At 43.3% G+C, this 24,273-nt stretch overlaps 2 protein-coding genes across 2 annotated transcripts; one reads left to right on the top strand and one right to left on the bottom strand.

Annotated features, from left to right (window-relative positions):
- Nucleotides 1–2,934: 2,934 nt before the first annotated feature.
- LOC310760562 (vitelline membrane outer layer protein 1-like) lies at nt 2,935–5,376 on the top strand. The gene is given in 4 exon segments (XM_083609319.1): nt 2,935–2,964; nt 2,966–3,160; nt 4,092–4,186; nt 5,005–5,376. Coding segments are annotated over 4 exon segments (600 nt in total). The 5' UTR covers nt 2,935–2,949; the 3' UTR covers nt 5,300–5,376.
- A 7,860-nt stretch (nt 5,377–13,236) lies between these two features.
- On the bottom strand, nt 13,237–18,165 carry LOC310762125 (vitelline membrane outer layer protein 1-like). Its single transcript, XM_083612609.1, has 3 exons — nt 17,982–18,165; nt 16,098–16,201; nt 13,237–14,900 (listed from the first exon to the last, which is right to left on the bottom strand). Exons 1-3 carry the CDS (start codon nt 18,150–18,152, stop codon nt 14,606–14,608), a joined length of 570 nt encoding a protein of 189 aa, XP_083468735.1. The 5' UTR covers nt 18,153–18,165; the 3' UTR covers nt 13,237–14,605.
- Between the last annotated feature and the right edge of the window lie 6,108 nt (nt 18,166–24,273).

Raw genomic sequence — 24,273 nt, 5'->3', positions numbered from 1 at the left:
GAGGTTTCTTTGGCCCTCTCAATATTTTTTTGAAGAGGGCCTGGCCCCCACAGGTTTTGTGGTGTCACGCGCATCTCCCAATGCCATGCAAGCCGGTGCAGCCTTCCAGTAGGCGCACTGGCCTGTGCAGTGTCGAGAGACACACATGACGTCACGCAACCCTTCACTCCCCAACTTCTCCCTGATGCTTAGGTGTGTTGTGTTTGTATGTGTAGGGATGTGTGTGTGTGTGTGTTTGCACACACACACCTGCCTAAGGCTAGGATCTAGCAAACAACAGAGATGTTTACACAATGTGAGTACACAAAGAGGGCATTGCTGCATGCAATCAGCTATGAAAACAAAGTCCTGTTTTATACTGAAAATAAAATGCCTACACCAAAGGAAGGGAAATGGTGAAGCTGACATACAAAGCACTTTGTATTTGCCCTTCCCTATCATTTTGAAGGGCAAATTATTTAAATTATTTAATTGCAATGATTCATCAGCTGGTGGTTATGTAGGGAACATGTGGAGTGTTTATTCCTTTATTCTAAATTGTGCCTTATACTGTCTACATGCCTACTCAGAAGTAGGTCCCACTGAGTTTGATAGCATTTACTCTCTGGTATGTGCCTGATCAAGGGACACAGGTGGCGCTGTGGGTTAAACCACGGAGCCTAGGGCTTGCCGATCAGAAGGTCAGGGGTTTGAATCCCTGCGACGGGGGGAGCTCCCGCTCCTCGGTCCCAGCTCCTGCCAACCTAGCAGTTCGAAAGCACGTCAAAGTGCAAGTAGATAAATAGGTCCCGCTCCGGTGGGAAGGTAAACGACCTTCTGTGTGCTGCTCTGGTTCGCCAGAAGTGGCTTAGTCATGCTGGCCACATGACCCAGAAGCTGTATACTGGCTCCCTTGGCCAATAAAGCGAGATGAGTACCACAACCCCAGAGTCGGCCACTACTGGACCTAATAGTCAGGGGTCCCTTTACCCTTTACCTTTACCCTATTTGCCTGATCATGCTCATGGTTTCCTGTTTTAAGAGGCTTGCTCCAAAATGAAAAGTCACTATGGCTTACAAAACTCAAAAAGTAATAAAAATATTTAGCAATCCTGCTGATAAGATTATTTTCCCCCTTCAGTGGGGAAGGAGGTTCTGCAAACATATTTAGCAATCCTGCTGATAAGATTATTTTCCCCCTTCAATGGGGAAGGAAGTTCTGCAAACATATTTCACAACAGCTGAAAATGGTGCAATAATTTTATCTTTCCAGAAATTGATAATATTTCTCCCTCTCTCCTGTTGAGGATGTTGTTCAAATATTAAGCTAGTACTATCCACTGTAAAAGTTGTCTTATGTCAGTTAGTCTTTAGGATTCATGGCGGATGACTACGCAGTTGTAAATACTTAAAATAAGACTCCGTGGATGGGATGGGGGGAAGTCTCAAGATTCAGAGAATCTCCTCATACAGATATGTTTTTACTAATTTGTGTTTATTTGTACATGGTATTTGTAAAATCAATAAAACATTTAAAAGAAGAAGTAGTAGAAGTCTGGTTTTCGTTTTCTTTTTTCAGATAAAGCAAAATTGCTTCCACACCATCACCTCCATCTCACTAAATTTGATCCACAGCTGGAAGCAGCCATGTTTCCAAATACCAGTTGCTGGAAACCACGGAAGAGGAGCGTGCTCTTGTGTTCATGTTCTGCTCCCTGGTTCCCTGATCCTTTGTGCTTCAGCACGATCTCTGCTAGCACACCAAGCAGAAACCTGTAAATTCAGCTGGCACGACACATCTAATGACATCTCCTCTGCAGCTCCTGGCAGCCAGAGGGAAGGGTGTGGAGGAGAGAAAGTAGATGCTCTTTTTACAGAATCCACGGTACACCCAAATTGACTCCAGAATTGACCATTTTCATGTCATTTGTTCTTCTACTGCTAGAACTGCTGCCATGGCTTATGCAGGACCAATCTTCAATATATCACTTTGGGAGAAGGCGTTCAACCAAGAGGTGAAGACTCAACTCCAGGGATTTCTGAATTATGCTTGTTTTCAGTCACACAAACAAACTGAAATGACCTTGGTGGATGATCTACACTGGGAACGGTAGACAGTGCATGAGATCCCTGCCGCTTCCGCTGCACCACTCAGCGCTACCTTTAGAAGGGGGAAAGAGTAGGCCAGTGTGCCTTCTCAATCTGCTGTCTGCAAAGTGGCAGTGCTGGTTTCCGTCAGGTCCTTCCTCAGAGTGAGGCATTGTGGGTGAGGGCGCCCTGAAGAATGCCTTTGTCACCACTTTATGTAAGTGTTTATATACAATGGCTCGAAATGGCTGCACTATATAAGCATGTAAGAAGTTAAGAAAGGTTGCTAGTCTTGGACATCCTACTGCTCCCCTACCTGATTTCTCATTGTAATTATGGGGTGGAAGGACCTGAAGGAGACCTGCACTGCCACTTTGCAAGCAGCAGATTGAGAAGACACACTGGCCAGCAACAACAGTGGCCCCATGATCCGCTGGCTGGCTGGCCATTCAGTCTGCCACCATCTAAGTGACTGAAGATGGGGCCACTCCTGGTTGTCTCCACTGAACGTTCACACCTCCTAACTTCAGCATTTAGTGACAGTTCCTCTGTCCTGAATTCTCATTGTAGCAGTTCTAAGGGAATGGATATAGTACCCAAGTGAGTTGCAGGATGTCATCAAGACAGAATAGTTTACTTTTTGCAGGTTTATTTTGGCTTGAAGAGGTTCCAACTCAAATACACTGCTACTCTGAGAAGCTTATTAGAATCAAACTATTTCCTTAACTCCATAGCCAATATTGACACACAATAGGTATTTCATGCAAATCTATCTACAAGTGGTGCCGCCTTGTTTATTATTTCTGAGATATTTTCCGCGTTTTCCAGATGTTATCCAGCCCAAGTCTCTGGGCTATAAATTCTCAAGGCTGTTATTCTTCGATGGATTCTTTCTACCTTGATTCAGAATAGATTGCTTTCCATGGACTTCACCATCACTACTATGCTCTTCTTGATCCTCTTCAGCTGCCCTGCCCATGCAGAAGACAAGAACTATAATTCTATCCTCACAGTGCCAAATGGAGGACCATGGGGCACTTGGGGGACGATCCAATTTTGCCCACGGGGATATGCTCATGGCTTCTCACTGAAGGTAAGGTTTGCTGTTGGGTTGCTGTCACAATCAGATGTCTCTCTCCTTCCTTCGTTTTTGTCTGAACACTCCCCAGAACACAGTTTTTGAACTCAACAAGAAATGTGGGGAAGCAATAGGACAGCGATTGCTTCCTTAACTAAGGAGATGCTAGGCCAAATGGCCAGAATTGCTTTCAAATGCTCCCTAACCTCCGTTATCCACAAAGGAATGTGTTAAGGAGATAAGGATAAATGGCCATAAATAAGCGGCAGGGAGAAAAGGAGTCTGCCAGCTGCAAGAAGAGAAGTTTTTGGATTAACTATCTGCACTCTGGATTCAGACCGTTCTTCCTAGGCTGGAAAAACAGCAAAGACGGCTTGTTTACTGGAAGCTGAATCATAGGACAAAACGAAGCAGTGACTTCTGGAAACTGTAAGATAACAGCTTCTCCCGAGACATGACAGGAACAACCAACAGTTGCAGGAATAAAGGATACAACACCATATATGGATGGGAAAACATCATGGGGAAAAATTGTCACAGGCAGGAAAGAATAAGGATTACAGCTGAAGTTCCTCACTTGAAACTTTATAAATTACCTATTATAATTGAAATCACAAGATTGTAGCTGTTATATAAGGGGTTATTTTAACTCAATGGAATGGAAATTATTCAAATTTTGGAACACAGAAAAAATGTAATGCGGTATTGCCAAGTCATAGTTTGGTCTGCCATTTGGATTCAAAATGGCACGTGGTACCGGAAATTCCACAAAGACCCTCACCTCAGGAACGATTAGGGCCAGGTTTGGTGACACTATCTCAAGAGGCGGCCATACTCATAGAAAGCATACCAATGGAAAAACCATTTCCCAAAATATATGCTAGATTGATGTCAGTAGTTCAGCAGTTCAAATTTATCACACTCTCTGCATCTCTTTTCCCTCTAGGTAGAGTCAGTTCAAGGCCGTGGTGATGACACAGCCCTCAACGGAATCCGCCTGCACTGCACGGATGGTTCAGTTATTGAGTCTTCAGTTGGACCGTGAGTGGCTTTCTTGCTTTCTTCTCCGCTTTGGTTCAATTCTTTGGAAGATAATGGTTGAAGGGGCTGAACTGAAATTTGTTAGGCTGGGTTAGATCAGCACCAGATAGGAGGGCAAGTCAACATGGCTACCCAGTTTTCTTTTGGGGGGTGGTTGAGCAGTGGCAACCAACGTCAAGTGTCTACCACCTCTCTTCCTAAGATAGTATCGCTTACCCACTATTCCATACCTCTCCAAGATCCTGTTGATAGGAGATCCCTGAATTTGACCAACTGCTCCCTCTGGCCCAGTCCCTAGTTGCTGGTTTCTGATTCTTCTTGAGAAAGAAGTGGAGGGCCAAAGTCCCATGCCCCACATTGCATCTTCTGATGTCCTATTAACATCCTCTCAGGGTTCTGTTTCCTCAGAAGAGCTACCTAGCTCAAAACAAGTTGAGCCTCAATAAACTGATACTTCTCCCCATTTCAGGTTTCCCACCTCTTTTCCAGTAAACAGATAATTATTCTGGGTCATCTCAGGCCCAGAAGATCTTAGGTTGTGTCAAACAATATTTTGTTGCAAATATCAATGTGTAATTTACCAGTTTTGTAGACTCACACACCGATAATACCTGATTCTGTGATCATGGGTTTCTCTGCCTACACCAGGAGTGGAAGGTAGAAGGGAAGGAAGGAGCAGCAGGTGCTTTTTGAATACAATGCAAAGCCTTTGAGACACTATGAGCATCCTTCTGTAATGCTAGTAATGGCCTGATCCCTTTTGGAGCAAGCAGATTCCTGTCCCATTTCTAATTAACGGTCAGTGTCTTCTTTGGCAGGTGGGGATCCTGGACAGGGATTCAGTATTGCCCCCGTGGCAATCTAGTCTCTTTCTCTCTGAGGGTGGAAAAACCTCAGGGCAAAGGTGACGATACTGCAGCCAACAACATCCAGTTCACCTGCCAAGATGGTACTGGGCTGATGGGCCATGGACTTTCCTGGGGTAATTTTGGTGCATGGAGCAGTCGCTGCTACACTGGATTCATTAGTGGCATTCAGACAAGGGTGGAGTCTCCCCAAGGCAAGGGCGATGACACAGCACTCAATGATGTGAAGTTCTTTTGCAGTGGCTGAACCCAAAGTACCTCCCTGTATCTCTGCTGCTTTTCAGCAGTCATGAATGTTAACCACAATTAAATATTGGCATGAAAGTAGTGTGTGATTCTTTTCATTTTAATTACTTAATTTTGCACCTATCACTTCTGGGTGGGAAGCAATGAAACACACACACACACACACACACACACACACACACACACACACAGTATCTCCAATTCTAAGCTTTCCTCCGTGTATCTCAAGGGGGCACAGACATTTTTCTCTCTTCCTATTTTATCCTCACAACAACCCTGTGAGGTAGATTATGCTGAGAGGGAGTGACTGGCCAAAGGTCACGCTGTGAGCATCATGGCCAAGTGGGAAGATCTGATACAATGGCCATACTGACTTCCTGTTAGACCATTAGCTAGTCTGGATTCCGATCTAGCATATCTAGCATATCCAGAAGACAAGATATGAGGGGGAAAGTGGAGGTACTATTCTATCCAACTACTTAGTGAGAAATAAGCCTGCTTCCAATTTTCAGTATTTTTAGCCAGTGAGTAACGTCACAGATTGGCGTTTGGAGGAGCAAGCCACAGAGATAATAAATGATGGAGGAACACACAAATTGTCTGCAGAAGATACTTCCTGCTTGCGTGTGAATATAGTGTATAATATAATACAGATTATGAAACTTGAGTAGCATACCCTCTAACAATAAAAACCAAGGGGAAGTTGGATCAGTTTTAACGTTTTCATTCAGTACTCATGGGCTGATTTTATTTCATTTATTTGAAGCCATTTTGTCCTGAAACGTAAATTATGAAATATGGGCCTCAATGAATGACATTTATTGATTCATTTGTTTTCCATTTCTAAATGCGAATGAGTGCTTCCCTTAAAGAGCCTCATGAGCCTTCAATGAGGTTTTGACTTCTCTTCTGTCTTAGATTTTATTGCCTGGCAATAGTCTTAGGAAGCCATTTTTTGTTTTGCTTTTTGTTTTGCTTTTTGTTTGTTTGTTTATTTTATTAAATTTGCTTGACAACATTAGGTTATTATATATGGTATTTTGAAAAAAGAAAAGAAGTACAAATCAAAGACAAGTCTATTCAATAAAATTCGCCATACATTCTTTCAAGTGTACACAAGATATGTAGAATTTAGCTGACACTGTATAATTCTCCCCCTCCCCCCGAATTATAAATACCGTATTTTTCACTCTATAACACGCACCCGACCATAACACGCACGTTGTTTTTAGAGGAGGAAAATCCGTAGGCATGCCACCCATAGGCATTTCCTCCATAACACGCACAGACATTTCCCCTTACTTTCTAGGAGGAAAAAAGTGAGTGTTATGGTGCAAAAAATACGGTAATTTGTCTAGGGCCACTAGTGCAGTGCCTAATGAGAGAATCCCACAGGCATGGGCCCATGGATGCAATATATCTCAATGGGAGAAACCTATCTCTAGGGCTAGACACATTCAAATGGCTACAGGCAGTCCTTCAGATAACCTGGTCCCAAACCTACTAGAGCTTTAAAGCTGGTGTCCTGTTCTTTAAATGGGGTCTAGAAATGAATAGGTCACCAATGCACAGTCTCCAACTGCCCTGAAAATGCCGAGACCACCACAAAAACCCTTAAACCATCACAGAGTTTCATTATGTCATACAGGGTCAGGGCCAGATTAAGACCTTTAGAAGCCCTAAACAAGAGCTTTCCAAACTTTGTGTTGTGACAGCTGCAGTGTGTAGGTGTCAGGAATGAGCCAACTTCCAGTGAAGATTTGCAGTCAGCTGAGGAAAGCAGCCAGGAACAGAGTGGGTTAACTCTCGTGCAGGAGTAAGAGCAGAGAGAGCTAGCTCCCGCCCCCCTTGGAATGCCAGTTGATAAGGGAACTACTGTGAGCGGGCTGGAACCCAGCCAAAGTCAATCACTTGCGCCCGTATGGTCAATTGCACAAAACCCAACTGTGTGACAATGGGCAAGGATAATTTCAATTGCTCTGATTATGTAAATATTTCCTATGTATATAAATATACAGAGCTGCCTGAAGGCTGGTTCTGGTCGTGTCCAGGCTACACATTCAATTATATTCCAGCAAATATTAGCCATGGCACACCTTGCTGCTTAAGCCGTTTGTCTATCATATTACCCAAGAAGCATAATTTATCCCGCTCTCGATATCGACGTTCTGTGGAATTGACTAATGATTGTGATGATTCTGTTTCTCTCCCTAGCAGATCTGAATATATTTCTCTAGCTGTCTCTCTTTTAGGGGTCCCTGGATTGGCTGTACGGAATAGCAGGAATATTAACTCTTTAGCTTGCTCCGCAGCAAAAGCCTTGAATTCTACTTCACAAGCTCTTCACCTTTTGAGTAAATTGCGTCACGGACTCTTACAGAATCGCGCTGCAATAGATTATTTGCTAATGCTTCATCATTATGGTTGTGAACAAATGGATGGCATGTGTTGTTTTAATATTACGGACAATTCTAAAGCTATTCAAGCGCAAATTTCTCATTTGCAAAATCTCACACACCACATCAAACAGGACATTGGACTTTCTGGCCTCTGGGATTCGTTTACCCAGTGGCTCACTGGCTGGTTGCCAAATATGAATTGGCTTCGCAATCTTTTTCAATATGTTGTTATCATAATATGTATATTAATTTTGCTATGTTGTTTCATCCAGTGCATCCCTGGTCTCATACGCCTTTGGTCTCAGTGTTTTTCTCCTCCTCAGCCACCCAATAAAATTATTGCTGCCTACTTTGCAAAATGGCAGCACCAACAGTAGACATTAGGGGAAATGTGGGCAGAATTATTTTGGGCATGCGCTGGCAAACCACGTATCCCGAAGTATTTTTGTCCCACTCACTTTTAAATAAAAAAGAAAGGAGGAGATGAAGGAAAGTCTTGATTCTGCACATGACTGTGACATGTTTGGGAAAGTCTTGCTTCTAAGTTTCGTCTCTGTACATGCTGCATAAATCGTTCTGCACAAGTCATTCTAATACTAAGACATTCCCTCACCACCCCAGAATGTTCAGTTCACATTGAGTTCATGAAACACCGTAACGTGCCTGTTCTTAATGCATAGTTGACCACATCTATGGATGAATGTTATATCAATCACTAGTAAAAGTTTAATTAGAAGGTCTTCATGCCTGTCTAGTTTTGTGCACCCTTTCCCAGCCTTTAATGTATTGGTGATTAATGCAACCTTTGCTTTGTACTTGTGTTAACCAATCAGCAATAAGCACATATGTGGCAATGTTGTAATATTCAATAAAAGAGGCTCCTTGAGACTTGCTCAGGAGATGCCTCCCAGATGACGCTCGCTACCTGTCTGTCGTTATTTCAACCCAACACTGGCCAACCTCAATTCTTTCTAGATTTTTCATCATAAATAACCAAGAAACATTATCAAAGGCCTCTTCGGCATCAATAAACATTAACATTGCTTTACAATTTCTTTTCGCTTCCAACCTTTCTATTATATCAATTATATTTCTTATGTTATCTTTCATATGTCTCCCAGGCAGAAATCCGGCCTGGTCCTTATGTATATAATTTGATAGAACCTTTTTTAATCTATTGGCCAAAATGTTTGCGAAGATTTTATAGTCCACATTAAGTAATGAGACTGGTCTATAATTTTTAACATCGGATCTATCGTGATTTGTTTTTGGAATCAGAGTGATAAATGCATCTTTCCAGGTTTTGGGAGCTTTGTCGCCTCTTAGAATCTTATTACATACATCTGCCAATGGTTGAATTAGCCAATCTTTCAATATTTTATAATATTTTGCAGAAAGACCATCCGGTCACGGGGCTTTGCCTAACTGCATCTTATTTATTGCCATCTCAACCTCCTGTCTCGTAATCATGCCATTTAGTAGGAACCTTTTATCCTCGGGAATTTTCTGCATTTCATTCGCCCCAAGAAATTGCTCAATTTTATCCTTATCTTCTTTACCTTTTTTATACAGCTGTTTAAAGTATTTCTGAAAACATTTTCTTATATCTGCAGGGTTTTCCATAGATTTTCCATCAGATACAATGTTTGTAATAGTACTTTCCTTCTGTTTCTTTTTTAATTGCCAAGCCAACAATTTCCCACATTTATTTGCAGATTCAAAATTTCTCTGTTTCATCATTTTAATTTTCCATTCTATTTCCTGGTTAATAATTTGAGAAAATTGAATCTGCAGTGCTTTAATTTCTTTTGGTATCTGTTGACTCTTTGGCATTAATCTTAAACTTTTCTCTTTGTCTTTTATTTGAGACAGAATTTTCTCTTTTTTCTCATTCTGTATCTTTTTCCTTATTGAGTTCTGTTGTATGAGGAAACCTCTCATTACTGCCTTACTTGCATCCCAAATGACTCTTGTTTCAACCTCTGTGTTCATATTTAGTTCAAAATAGTCTTTTAGAGTCTTTTGGGCCTTACTAATCATCTGTTCATTCATCAACAACTCATCATTCATCCTCCATCTAAAGGAACCCTGCAGGTATAATTTCATCTCCAAAACCACTGCATTATGATCTCAGCAAGTCTTAGGGCCAATTTCTGTTTTAGTAACCTTAGGAACCAAATCTCTGGATACCCATATGTAGTCGGTTCGCCAGAAAGATCGATTTAAATTTGAGAAAAAAGTGAAATCTCTCTCCATTGGGTTTCGTATCCTCCATATGTCCAAGAAATCGTATTTATCAGTCATGTCAAAGAAAATCTTTGGTAGTCTGCCAGAACTTGGATTTTTCTGTCCCTGTGTTTTATCCATTAATGTTGATGCTACTCCATTCAGGTCTCCCATTAAAATCAATTAAAATCAATTTGTAATCCATATAATCCATGAGTTTTAAGTCCAGATTCTTAAAGAATTCCACTTTGCCATCATTTGGTGCATAAATTCCCAGCAAAAGAAATTTATCGCCTTGTGCCGTAATTTCAACTGCAATGTACCTCCCCTCCTCATCTTTAAACAACAATTTGGGGTTCCATTTTTCTTTAACATAAAAAATCACGCCTCTTTTTTTCACTTTGTCGGTTGAAATAAATTCCTGCCCAAGTTTCTTATTTTGAAGAATTTTTCTATGAAGTCTTATAACATGTGTTTCTTGTAAACAAATTATATCCAAATTCTGTCTTGCCAGTACGTGATGAACTTGGTTCCTCTTAAAACGTGAATTTAGACCATTCACATTCCAGGAGTAGATTTTCAGTGACATCCTGATTTATTAGGGGCCCACTGCCCCTGCCCCTGATGAAGGAGAACTTTCCAGTCCGAGCTCTTTTGCGTTTTTCTCCAAAAATCTTTCTTTCTCTCCGACAGTTGTTATTCTTTGTTTCCTTCCTTGAAATTTAAAAGATAGTCCTTCCGGGAAACAGAATTATTCCCTTCTCATCTATCTTTAAACTTTTTTATAATGGTGGCCTAAAATAATGTCTCTCTGCTCTTTAGTTTTAAAAATCACCATACAGTCATGTGTGATCTTAGTATCTTTTTTAGGTCCAAATCTGTAGGCCTTGTCTATCCAGGAATTTAATTCTTCTTTTGAGAGGCCCCAGTACGCTGCAAATTCTTCAGTTAACCAATTCTTCAAATTATCCCACTCTTTCTGGGGTACGCCCCTCAATCTCAGATTACATTCCTTCTGTTTTAGCTGCAGAGACGCAATTGAAATTTGAGATTGTCGCTGATTTTCCTCTAAGTAAGGAATTCTCACAGTTTCCAAATGCGCCAGTCTTGACTCATGTGCTGATACATCTGAATTAACTTGCGTCAAATCTTGTCTTAATTGAGCAAAGTCACTTTTTAATTCCTGTATAGACTTTTGATTTCCTCTTTCTTCTGTTTTAATTTCCTGAAGCAGTTGCAACACAGAGTCCTCAAAAGACGGTGACTTAGAATCCCTCCTTGCTTAGAATCAGGAAGTACCTGATAGGTGTATGCTTATTTTGCCTAAAACTTAATCCAGCCTTGTACAGAGTCCCAAATTCTACAAGCAGGGAAAGGGAGTGGGGAAGGGCAAGTGTGTGGGAAGGAGATGGCCCAGCCCCTCACAGTGATCCACTGGGACCTGCAGGGAGGAGAGGAGTTTGGGCATCAGCTGCTGTTGTTGCTGCTCCACTTCTCAGCTCCACCAGTTGGTACCGCTCAACGCATCCGACCAGGGTGATGGTAGTGGCAGGACCGGCCTTGTTGAATGGTCTCTTTAAATTTGAGGGTTCATTATTGCGTCACAAGATGTGTATTTCTTTAAAGGCCAGAGGAAATAATGTGACCTAGTATTACAGTTGTGAAGCATTATAGCAGGTGCTGTTAAGTTTTGGTAATTAAGCTGTTGATGTATGGTATATAAAGAGCAGTATGGAGCTCTCCCTGTACCGTAGTGGATGGGTCATGCTTATTGATATATTGTAATTTAGTGTAAAAGGAGTTTTTGTTTTTGTTATTAAAACCTAGCAAAAGTTATTTTGCGTTTCTTGAATGTGTGGTCTCCCCAGCATGCCTTCTGCAGCACAACTAATCTGCAATTAGCCAACAGGCCTATGTGTGCCTAACAGATGATCTCCGCAGGCAGCTGGATCGAGGCAGGTCGGGGCTGCTGATTCTTCTAGACCTGTCAGCAGCCTTCGACATGGTCGATCACGAGCTCCTAGACCACCGCCTTGCCGACGTGGGTATCCAGGGCACAGTCCTCCAATGGCTGCGCTCGTTTTTCTCTGGTCGGGGACAGAGGGTGGCACTTGGGGGGGAATTGTCATCGCGCCACTCCTTGGTGTGTGGAGTGCCTCAGGGTGCGATTCTCTCCCCGATGCTTTTTAACATCTTTATGCGCCCCCTCGCTGAGCTTGTCCGGAGTTTTGGGCTGGGTTGCCATCAGTATGCCGATGACACCCAACTCTATCTGTTGATGGATGGCCATCCTGACTCGGCCCCAGACACACTGACCAAATGTCTGGAAGCTGTGGCTGGATGGTTACGTGGGAGCCGGTTGAAGTTAAATCCTTCGAAGACAGAGGTCCTCTGGCTGGGACGGGACGATATGGGATTGAGGGGGCAACTCCCATCTCTTGCGGGGCTGCAATTAGTGCCAGCACCGTCCGTTAAGAGTTTGGGTGTAATCTTCGATATCTCCCTCTCTATGGAGGCGCAGATTACAGCTATAACAAAGGCGGCATTTTTTCATCTCCGCCAAGCTAAGCAGTTGGCCCTTATCTCTCTCGCCCTGACCTAGCCACTGTGATCCATGCGACGGTCACCTCCAGACTGGATTATTGTAACTCCCTCTACGTGGGGCTGCCCTTGAGACTGACCCAGAAACTCCAGCTGGTGCAGAATGGGGTCTTCGCTGCGAGACCACATTCATCCGGTACTATACCAGCTGCACTGGCTCCCGGTGGAGTACAGGATCAGGTTTAAGGTGCTGGTTTTAACCTTTAAAGCCCTATACGGCCTAGGACCCTCGTACCTACAGGACCGCCTCTCCTGGTATGCCCCACAGAGAAACCTACGGTCTGCAAATAAAAACATCCTGAAGGTCCCAGGCCTCAGAGAGGTTAGGCTGGCCTCAACTAGAGCCAGGGCCTTCTCGGCTGCGGCTCCAATCTGGTGGAATGCTCTGTCACAAGAGACTAGGGCCCTGCGGGACCTGACATCTTTCCGCAGGGCCTGCAAGAAAGAGTTGTTCCACCAGGCCTTTGGTCAGGGCGCAGCCTGACTCCCTCCTCTGGCAACCTGCACAGAATTTTGCTTAATGGTTGCCATCAACTTGATTTTAATTAATTTTTATAATGGAATATTTTTAGAATGTTGGATTATTTGATTGTTTGATTATTTGATTGTTGTTAGCCGCCCTGAGCCCGGCTTCGGCTGGGGAGGGCGGGATATAAATAAAATTTATTATTATTATTATTATTACGCAGGGGTCATAGCTGCTGACCATAGAGACTATGTCACTGGCGCAGAAGTGCTGCCTTGAAACATCTGGTGCCGAAGCCTCTTCTGACACCCAAAGCTGGTTGATTTTACCATGTGGTTTTACCATATATCATCATATAACCAAGACATTTGCCAGTACGGTATTGTGACATACACCTCTTGGTAACAGCCATTTGGGCAGCTGAGCCAGCCTTGCTCTTTCCCAATATTCCATCGGGGGAGGGGACACACTGATGTAGAAAAAAAGTCTCTATTTTCACCTGAGGAATGTTGGAGGTCATGGCAACACAGCAAATACAGCACTGATATTATGTGTGCCAACTTCTTGGCTCCCCGCGGGCGGCTGCATTCTGCCAGCTCACATTTCTAAGCCATCTTTAAAAGCATCCTCTCACAGGTGATTTTCAAATCTGAAACATAGGCATTGTGATTCCCTGCTTGTCAGGGATTGGACTCAAGAGGGCAAGATGGAGGTGGAGGAGTGGTGGAGATCACACACACACACCTTTCTCCTACAGCGTCAGAAGGGGGAGGCAGCGTTGAATTACAGCAGGGCTTTGAGGAGCTTGAGGGAAATCACAGCTCAGAGATAGATGAACAAAAGAGTTGGGCAGTGTTAGAAGAAGGGGTGGGGACTGTAGCAGGGCAGCCAGATGACATGCTGTCACTGGAGAGTATTTCTGATCCCCCTTCTCCCAGAACACGATGTTCGTTAAAAGGGCAGGAACAATGGAATCAGAGACATTTGACCACAAGTGGCCACAGTAAGGGAGGTGGGAGGAGGAGCACAGTTTGGAGTAACGCCATATTGAGGCTTGTTGCTTTCTTTTGTCTCTCGCTATTAGGATTGACTAAAACTCATTTAACAAGGACTCTACCTTGTTTCCTCTGCTCTTGTTGCAACCAAGGGAGGAATAGCTTTCCCGAAGCCTTGGCAGAGCCCTGACACTGCTTTCCCCTCCCACAAAAAACAAGTTCCGTTCTAGGCCAAAAAAAAGAAACCCCAAAATGTCAATGTGCGGCTAAGGAAGCCCTCTTGGTGCTAGACAAAAGCATTTTTATTTACCCAGGTTTTGGCTCTTGATTTGGAGGATAACCAGTTATGTCTGTGGCCTCTTTTTGAGTCAAGTCTTGGGGCCAACAGAAAGGATTCAGACTGTGATTCAGCACACTGTGTCTTTGTTTGTTAATCAACACCTGCATAGTTGTGCCCCTTCTTTAGTATTTTTCATTGCTTCTCACCCAGAAGTGATAGGTGTAGAATTCTGTTCAAAAGAATCACACACAATTCTCAAGACAATATTTAATTGTTGTTAACCTTCATGACTACCGAAAAGTAGCAGAGATATGCCGTAAGGGGCGAAGGTACATTGGGTTCAATCACAGCAGAAGAACTTCACATCATTAAGTGCTGTGTCATCACCAGTGCCTTGGTGAGACTCCACCTTTGTCTGGATCCCACAGATATAACCAGAGGAGCAGCGATTGCTCCATGCGCCAAAATTACCCCAGTTATGTCCCTGGCCCATCAGCCCAGTTCCGTCTTGACAGGTGAACTGGATGTTGTTGGCGGCCGTATCGTCACCATCGCCCTGGTTTCCTTCCACTCTCAGAGAGTAAGAGATCAGATTGCTTTGAGGGCAATACTGAATCCCTGTCCAGGTTCCCCACCTGCCAAAGAAGACACTGGTGTTAATTATTAAAACATGGGGAGCCTTCTGCTTACACCTAAATGGATCAGCTCCATGTGAATATTCCAAGAGGATGCTCCCAATATCTCAAGGGCTCTGCATTGTTGCATCCAAAGGTTCACAAAGCAATTGCCTCTGCCCCTCCTTTCTGCCCCAACACTCACTGCTCCCGGTGAGGGCAGAAGCAGTTCTCCAGGAACCCAGAAGCAGGTATTGTAGCTGTCTGAGTCTGTGAAACAGTTAATTATCACTTTAATGTATCATTTCCCATAAATATTGCTCAACACAGCCTAAGATCTTCTGGGCCTGAAATGGTCCAGAACAATTATTTGTTTACTAGAAAAGAGGAGAGAGTCTCAAAAAGCACACAATTATCCATTTATTGGGGCTCAACTTATTTTGAGCTAGAGAACTCTTCTGAGGCATAGTACCTTCCCGTTTTATTGGTTTTAGGTATTGTTTTATGTTTTAAGGATATACTGTTTGGCGTTTTAGACTGTATACTGCATAGAACTTTTTGAAATGTTGGGGATTGTAAATATTAAATAAACAAATATCTGATCCCTCCTGACTGGAATAAGGTGTTTTCTAAATAAAATCCTTGTTCCCTTTAACAGACTTGGAGTTTCCATTTATTTCTATTTGTTTCTTGGCTTCCATGAGGCAGAGACAAATCCAAGTTTAGTCTTGGGTAAACGTTTGCCTCCTTAAGTCTCATCACTGCCCTCTCACTTAGCTGCTTCTTTGAGTCCAACATCTATGGCAGATCAAGAGGGAGAGGGCAAGATAACCAGATGCTGCTGCTCCCTGTCCTTCCTCCTGTCCCTTGCTCAAAGAGATTCAGTGAACGTGTAAAGATAGCAAGAGTTGCAGCTAAGAAAGGAAGCTCAAGGTGTCCGTACTGGGTCACCTATGGGATACAGGGATTGGCAAGTGGCTAACAGTGCCAACCTCTAAAACCAGGCCTGCTATCAATTTTGGGGTCCTGCAAAGTTGAGTTGGAAGCCAGCAAAAGGCTAGAGTTGGTGCCCTTTGAGAGGTCAGAAAAAGCAAGGTGAACCCTGTGGTTTCTTTGTGCTGGTCTAACCTAGCATAACAAATTTCAGTTCAGCCCCTCCCACCAACACCTTCCCAAAAATTGCAACCAAAAAGAAATGAAATCCAGAGAGATGCTCACGGTCCAGTTGCAGACTCAATTACTGAACTGTCAGTGCAGTGCAGGCGAATTCCATTTAGGGCTGTATCATCCTCTCTGAAACCACTACCTTGGTGTGGCTCTACCTGGTGGGAGAAGAGACAAAGAGACTGAGATAAATCTGAAGATAAACCAAGGACTGCAAAAATCAACGTCAAAAGTAAATCATGAATTCAATGAGTTCTAAGTTCAATTAACGTGACATGGATGCAACAGTTTTCAGCTAGAATTATCCATTCTCTTAAGTCTCTTAAGACACAAGAGTCATCTAGTCCAACCCCCTGCGATGCAGGAATTATTTGTCCAACATGGGGCTTGAACCCACGACCCTGAGATTAAGAGTCTCATGCCCAACCAACTGAGCTATCACACCAGCCATACAGCCCATGTGAAACTCAATTAAAGTTCCTTGAAATGACCATCAGCAAAAAAAAAAAAAAAAAATAAGCATTCAGAATGTTTCAAGCTGCTGTCCTGAAGTATAAAACAAACTTCAGTAAACTATGAAGACATTTTAAAAAACAACACTGGAATGTAAATAGTTTAATTCATGTTTCGTTCTCCTGGCAATTATGGGGATCACTTTCATGTGCAGATTTTTGCATTAACTCAATCAGCTTGGTTAAACCAAATTAGCTCATTCCAAGAACTGCCTTTCCCCCACAGCCAAAATTAGTTAAAGGTCCTGTGCTCTTCTTTACAACTTTTTCACTGCTTGCCAGGGAATTCAATCGGGATATCCTTCACCTTGAACAAGAATCATGCTAATAGATCTAAAAGATAAACACACCATGCAAACCAAAACATGACATTGCTGCAAAGCAATTGTTTTGTATGTGTGTGAGTGTATGTATTTCTTGTTGCTTATTTTTGAATTGCACAATCCAATTCTTTGTGGGTGGGTGATGAAACACACTGCATTCAGCCGTAATTATCAACCTTGAGTGATGTTTTTTTTTAAAGACTGGCAATCACTTCCAATACTGCAGGCTTCCCAACTTTGATCCCTCTCAGATGTTTTGGATGATAACACCCATCATCCCAGACCATTTGTCATGCTGACTGGGGTTGACGGGAGATGGAGTCCAACATATCTGGAGATATGTTGGAAAACATCCTACATGTAAGCAGTCGCACCAAACAGAGCCGACCCAGTCATTAGGCAGGGTGAGGCTGCTGCTTCAGGTGCCAGAAACCCCCCATGTAGCATGGCCAAGGGTGCCCCGCGTCCCTTGCTGTTTCCACTATTGGCAGAGAAGCACCATTGGCACTGATTTTGAGCAAGACCACATACATTTGGGGCAAGATATCACCCCAAATTGGCATAATCTTGCCCCCATAACCCAATGGCTGGGAGCACAGTGGAAGCAGAGTAGGCGGTGTCGGCTGGAGTAGTTAGGTCATGGTGGAAGTGACAGCAGCAGCTGGACGAAGTGGATCTTCCCCTTTTGCCTCAAGCAGTGAAACAGGATGCACTGCCCCACCACCAAATAATCTGCCCGCATACCAGGGCTTTTTTTTTTCAGCCAGAACTCGCCAGAACTCAGTTCCAGCAGCTCTCAAGTGGGCACTATTGCCATTCTAAGAGAACAAGACACCTCTTTTTCTAGAAAAATAGCACTGCTGCATAAGTTGCTAATATATTTCACTTGGTGGCCCAAATTACCATCTGGCTACTCAACCTCTTATTGCCCATATTAGGGCAATAAGAAGCCCTTATTGCCCATATTAGTCCTCTGGACTAATAGACTTAAGAGTCCATCAGTTCCCTATTGTTTCCCCATCTTCAGAAGGTGTTCAGAAAGAAAGGGAGGGAGGAACTTCAAAGTGAGCCAATGGTGACAGCAACCCTGGAGGAAACCTTACCTTCAGTGAGAAACCAAAAGCATATCCCTGAGGGCAAAACTGGATTGCCCCCCAGGTACCCCAAGATCCTCCATTTGTCACAGAAAGGACGGAATTAAAGTCTCGGGCTTCCACAGACCCAAGGCAGCAGCAGAGGATCAAGAAGAACGCAGGTGAGGCAGTGAGATCCATGGTATCTCTGCTCTGAAGCTAGCTGAAGGAAAGCAGCCTTGGGAATTTATAGCCCAGAGGTCTGAGCCAGGTCATATCCTGAGACAAGGAAATATTTTCCAAACTTGTAAAAGGTAAAAGACCACCAGTAGGTTTATTTGCATTGAATGTGCATTACGTGTCAGTAGTGACTACGGCATTAAGGAAGCAGTTTGATTCTGCTAAACCTCTCGGAGCTGCAAGGGTTTTTTTGGCTGGAACTGGTCTGAGGCAAAGTAAACCAGAAGAAAATGACCTCTTGGTGACATTGTGTCAATAGCAACTACGGCGTTAAGGGGAGCTGGCGTACAGCTTCCGGGTCATGTGGCCAGCATGACTAAGCCGCTTCTGGCGAACCAGAGCAGCGCACAGAAACGCCGTTTACCTTCCCGCCAGAGCGGTACCTATTTATCTACTTGCACTTTGACGTGCTTTCGAACTGCTAGGTTGGCAGGAGCAAGGACCGAGCAACAGGAGCTCACCCCGTCACGGGGATTCGAACCGCCGACCTTCTGATCGGCAAGTCCTAGGCTCTGTGGTTTGACCCACAGCGCCACCCGCGTCCCCTCGTGAACCATACTGACCTACAATTATTAGATGGAAGATGGTGAGGGTTAGGGTTAGGGTGAATCATGTGAATCATGTGCCACCCCACACCCCATCTGCTGCTCTCAGGGCCACCCTGTACCATCACCACTGCCATGGCCCTGACTGACTAAGCTGCTGTACGACCACAAAGACTGTTGCTGGCCAGGGTGCCTTTGGAATCTGCTGCCTGCAATGTGGCTGCACAGCAGGCTCACTGACTCTAGGGGGCTGAGGTTTCTTTGCTTGAAGGGTGCCTGGCCCCCTCAATGTCAGGAGACACTGCAGGTTTTGTGATGTCACACGCATCTCCCAACACCACGCAGGCTAGTGCAGTCTTCCAGTAGGCCACACTGGCCTGCGCAATGTCAGGAGATGCTCCCCATTTTCTCCCTGATGCTTAGGTGTGTCGTGTTTGTATGTGTAGGGGTGTGTGTGTGTGTGTGTGTGTGTGTGTTTGCATGCATGCACGTGCCTAAAGCTGGGATCTAACAAACAACAGAAATGTTTACACAATGTGAGTACACAAAGAGGGCATTGCTGCATACAATCAGCTACAAAAATGGAGTCCTGTTTATACTGAAAACAAAATACTGGCACCAAATGAAGGGAAATTGTGAATCTGACGTACGAAGCACTTTGTATTTACTCTTCCCTTTAATTTTGAAGGGAAAAATAACCAATCCACTTTAAATTATTTAATTGCAATGGTTCAGCAGCTGGTGGTTTTGTAGGGAACGTGTGGAGTGTTTATTCCTTTATTGTAAATTGTGCCTTATACTGTCTACATGTCTACTCAGAAGTAAGTCCCACTCAGTTCAGTAGGGTAGGTTAGGATGAGCAGTTGTAATTTGCTCAAGCTGGCCATGCAAGCTTTATGGGAAAGCTGGGATTCTTGGTATAAGAGCTTCTTGGTATAAGAATTGGAAGGCTAATAGCATGTAGAATTGCTTCCACACCATCACCTCCATCTCACTAAATTTCTTCCAACAGCTGGAGGCAGCCATGTTTCCAAATACCAGTTGCTGGAAAGCTCATGTTCTGCCCCCTTGTTTCCCACAGGTATCTGGTTGGCCACTGTGAGAAGCAAATGCTGGACTAGTTGGCCATTGGCCTGATCCAACTTACTATTCTTATATTTCTAAGTGGTGGCAGGGAATGGGGCATGATTCTGTAGTTCACCTCAAGTGCCAGAATGTATTAGTCTGGCCCTGAGAGGACAGTAAGGTGGCACAGTTGGGTCAGACCAATAAGAGGTCTTTCTGAGTCACTGGGCCTTACAGCCAGAGCCTGACCTAGTTGCCCTGCCTGGAAGCATTTACAGTGGTACCTTGGGTTAAGAACTCAATTTGTTCTGGAGGTCCGTTCTTAACCTGAAACTGTTCTTAACCTGAGGTACCACTTTAGCTAATGGGGCCTCCTTGCTGCCGCTGTGCCACCGCACGATTTCTGTTCTCATCCTGAAGCAAAGTTCTTAACCCGAGGTACTATTTCTGGGTTAGCGGAGTCTGTAACCTGAAGCGTCTGTAACCTGAAGCGTCTGTAACCCGAGGTACCTCTGTATATTTCGAAAGCTGGGTGATTTAAAAAAAACTTGTAATAAATTGGTTATCGGACTACAGTTATACACTGCGGGTGGTTTTGCTCTCAGGACCCAGAGAAAAGGGGGTAAAGGTGGACAGTAAATAGTTTCTTAAGCAAATTTGGACTATTTGTAGTAGTTGTAGTAAAAGCAAACATAGCCTGTTTTTTGGTTAAGAAATTGCACATCCACCCGCTATAAATCTATTTATCTTTACTGAGTCCCCAAACCAGTTCCTGCCTTATATGCCACAGTAAGCAATAAACCATCCTCTGCAGGAGATCCAGTAAGACCCTTCAAAGATATCCCTGGAGCAAATAGCTCCTTGGGATCAGGTGTCTGATATAGGACACACAAAATAAGTTGGATCTTCTGCAATAACAACTGTGAACACAACCACAGTTTTAAGAGCCGTGTTGGTGGGGTGATATTGCCACCACCCTCTCATTAGTTACAATGGGAGGAAAATTCACTAGAGTTACATCTGTGCCATACATTTAAAGCACACAGTGTTCTCTCAAAGACTACCAAATTTATTTTGGCATAAGCTTTCATGTACCAGAGTCTACTTTGTTCCGTTCATGAAGTGTTAGTCTCATTTATCAGATCTATAAACTTGCAATAATAAAGGCTGCTGGTGTAATCATTGGGGTTAATGGCAATGAAATGGAAAAAGCACCATCTGTGACAATTCAAGTACACAGAATTATCACAGTGACCAGAGGCACCCTTCTCTTCTTGGTTTCATCTATTATAGGGTCCGCTCCTGGCACTGAAAATAAATTCAAGTTCTAAACCAGGGACAGGGAATGTGGCCTTCCAGATATTGCGGACTGCAACTCCCAACAGCCACAGCTGGCATGGTCAATGGTCAGAGGTGATAGGTACTGGAGACCAACAACATGTGGAGGGCTGCAGATTCTCTATCCCTGGTCTAGCCCTTCTCAGCTCTACTTCAGTGTGGAACCTTCCAGAGATGGAACCATACTCTGCAACCTTTTATCTAGCAGCAGTCTGTTTTGCAATGATTACATCCCTGAAATGGGTTTCAAAATGGATGCTATGTTGCACTTGCCAGGCCTATTCTAATTTTCTAATTCCTGATCTTCAGAAATCTCTCACCTTCTTTTTCTTGTATTTCAGTAGCGAGCATATATATATATATATATCTTCATCTTGTTCTGTGTCACCATCACTCACTCATTCTCAGGTTGGCTGCACAGCACATAGATTTTGCTCTTAGCGCCTCTTCCCAGTAACCTCAGTTGCCTGATCCTTTCTGCTTCAGCACGATCTCTGCTAGCACACCAAGTAGAAACCTGTAAATTCAGCCAGCATGACACATCTAATGACATCTGCTCTGCAGCTCCTGGCAACCAGAGGGAAGGGTGTGGAGGAGAGAAAGTAGATGCTCTTTTTACAGAATCCATGCTACACCCAAACTGACTCCAGAATTGACCGTTTTCATGCCATTTGTTCTTCTACTGCTAGAACTGCTGCCATGGCTGATGCAGGGCCAGTCTTCAATGTATCACTTTGGGAGAAGGCGTTCAAGCAAGAGATGAAGACTCAACTCCAGGGATTTCTGAATTATACTGCTTTTCAGTCCCGCAAACAGACTGAAATGGCCTTGGTGGATGATCTACACCAGGAACAGTAGACAGTGCATGAGATCCCTGCCGCTTCCGCTGCACCACTCAGTGCTACCTTGAGATTGCATTGATTTCTTGTGTGGGGAATAACACATGCATTATAAATAAGGCGGAAAGAGTAGTCAAAAGGGCATTTGGCAGGATTAGGGAGCGGAGTGAGCAAAGGCCAATTATTCGCAGGAAGACTTAAATTCACCTACTAGGTTATTCATCACGATATAACAAATTGGCTTAGCCAGCATCGATTCCTTTTGGTATCTGTACAGCTGGCCACCTAAATTCCTCCAAGTATGCACAACGAAACAAAAAATAGAAAGGGAAGTATTTACCTGGTCCTGTTAATCTGGATTGCTTCTCACTAATATGTGTTGTGGAAGTCAGCCTTCTATGATAAGCGTCACATCTTTTACTGGAAGGCACCAATTTCTTATGTGTGTGCTTTTTTATAATGCAATTTATTTTATTTTATTTTTACGAATTGACTTCAAATTGAATAGTTTCATTATTTCATATATTGACTTTCCACCCACAGTGTTTTTGCCCATACTGTTTTCTACTGCATTATATATTAAACTATTATCTATTACAGAAATCCATCTAATACTTGTCATTTTTCTACCACTACTCCTGTCTCAAATCCTGCCCACGATTTCATTTGACTGTAGGGCTTTTTCATATAGTCCAAAAAAAGTTCATTATTTTGATCTCTTATTATTTCTGTCAGCTTTGCCATTTCCACATAGTCCATAAGCCATTCCTCCTTCAATTTCTTATTATGTTAAGGCAGCTTTAGATGTACATACATATTTAGGAATTGTCTTGCTGAGCCAGAGATCAGGTTTGTCTAGCCTAGCAACCAGTTTCTACTGGATTCCTGGTGTTTTATTGATGACCCTTTGCTGCACAAGTTGCCTTGTAAATTCTCCATCAAAATTTTAAATCAAATAAATAAATCCTGAGAGTGGCAGTGGTGGCAGCATAGGGAACTAGAGACCGGGAGAAAATCAAATCTGCTCACATTCAACAGGTGAACCTACCTGAATTGCATTTTCCAAAGCACTCCGAGAACCACAATAGAACCACCATTCAAAATTCGCAGTTCTCAGAATTTTGCAATTAATGCAGTGTGTCAAGGGATGTGCACAAAAATGCATATATCGGTGGAAATAGCATGCAGAAATGTCTTATATTTAGAGAAATGGCTGTATAAAAACATGCCTTTTAGGAGAAATTCACACTAAACTGATGAATTTTCTTGGGGACATTAAAAAAAAATCTGAAATTGATATGTGAATGTGGAGATCTGAACTTAACATTGGAAAAAGGAAAGGAAAGTAAAATTGACAGAATCACCTCTCTCTGTAGGGAACAGCTGCAGCCTGAAAACTTTCTGCACGACCTGGGGCTTCTCACATTACCTGAGCAGTGTGTGGGATACCTGCACTGAAACATCTTCTGAATTGTAAACGTAATGTGAGAAGGGGCCTGCGCCATCCAGTGCTGTCTGCCCTGCTATTTGCTAAAACTAACCTGACAGCAAATGATATCAGCGTTGCAATTAAATGTCACATTTAACACTCGATCTGCTATGCCATTAGGAATGTAAATGGTAATGGCATTAGAAACTCATGTATCGCATTAGAGCACCAGCTGCCAGCTGTTTTGCTGCCACCTGTTTCCTCCTTTGTTTTCTGTTGTGAAGGGGCAGGGGGAGCTCTTATTTTACACGCACATCACACCCTAGCAAAATAAAAAACTGGACCTCTCTCCCCCATTTTGATTCCAGGAACTTAGAGAGACTGTTTCCAGTGTGTAAGTTGAAAGACATCTCTTTCGAGGAAAGCTAAATAGGAGATTTAAATCTGATTCTGCAGCATCTTTGATAAGCCACATATTTTAACAAATGGCTGTTTTGAAAATAAATAAGTTAACTTAATTTCAGTGATATACAGATTACACTGTGAAATGCGAGGTCTCTTCAGTGCTGCGGAAGCATCGCTTTCAGCAATCAGCTGGAAGCAGAGCTAAATGTGGGCTCAATAAAGGATTTTGTATGATGCTCTGTTAGCTTCATGACAAAGATCCTTTACTGAGATGCAAGTTCCCATTGAGCAAAGTTCCTCTGCAACTTTAATTAATTAATGTTCATAGGCATTCCATTATTGTCTCTGTTCACAATTTTGCACAGTGCTTCGAAATCCTGCAAACCCTCTTCAGCTTGACACAGTAAGCTTTGGTGAGTTCACCAGGCTAGAGGTGAAATCTTTGCAACCTTGCTTGGAAA

Source organism: Podarcis filfolensis (assembly GCF_964270895.1).
Source record: "Podarcis filfolensis genome assembly, chromosome: 4".
NCBI lineage: Eukaryota > Metazoa > Chordata > Lepidosauria > Squamata > Lacertidae > Podarcis > Podarcis filfolensis.
This window is presented reverse-complemented; position numbering and strand designations above follow the sequence as displayed.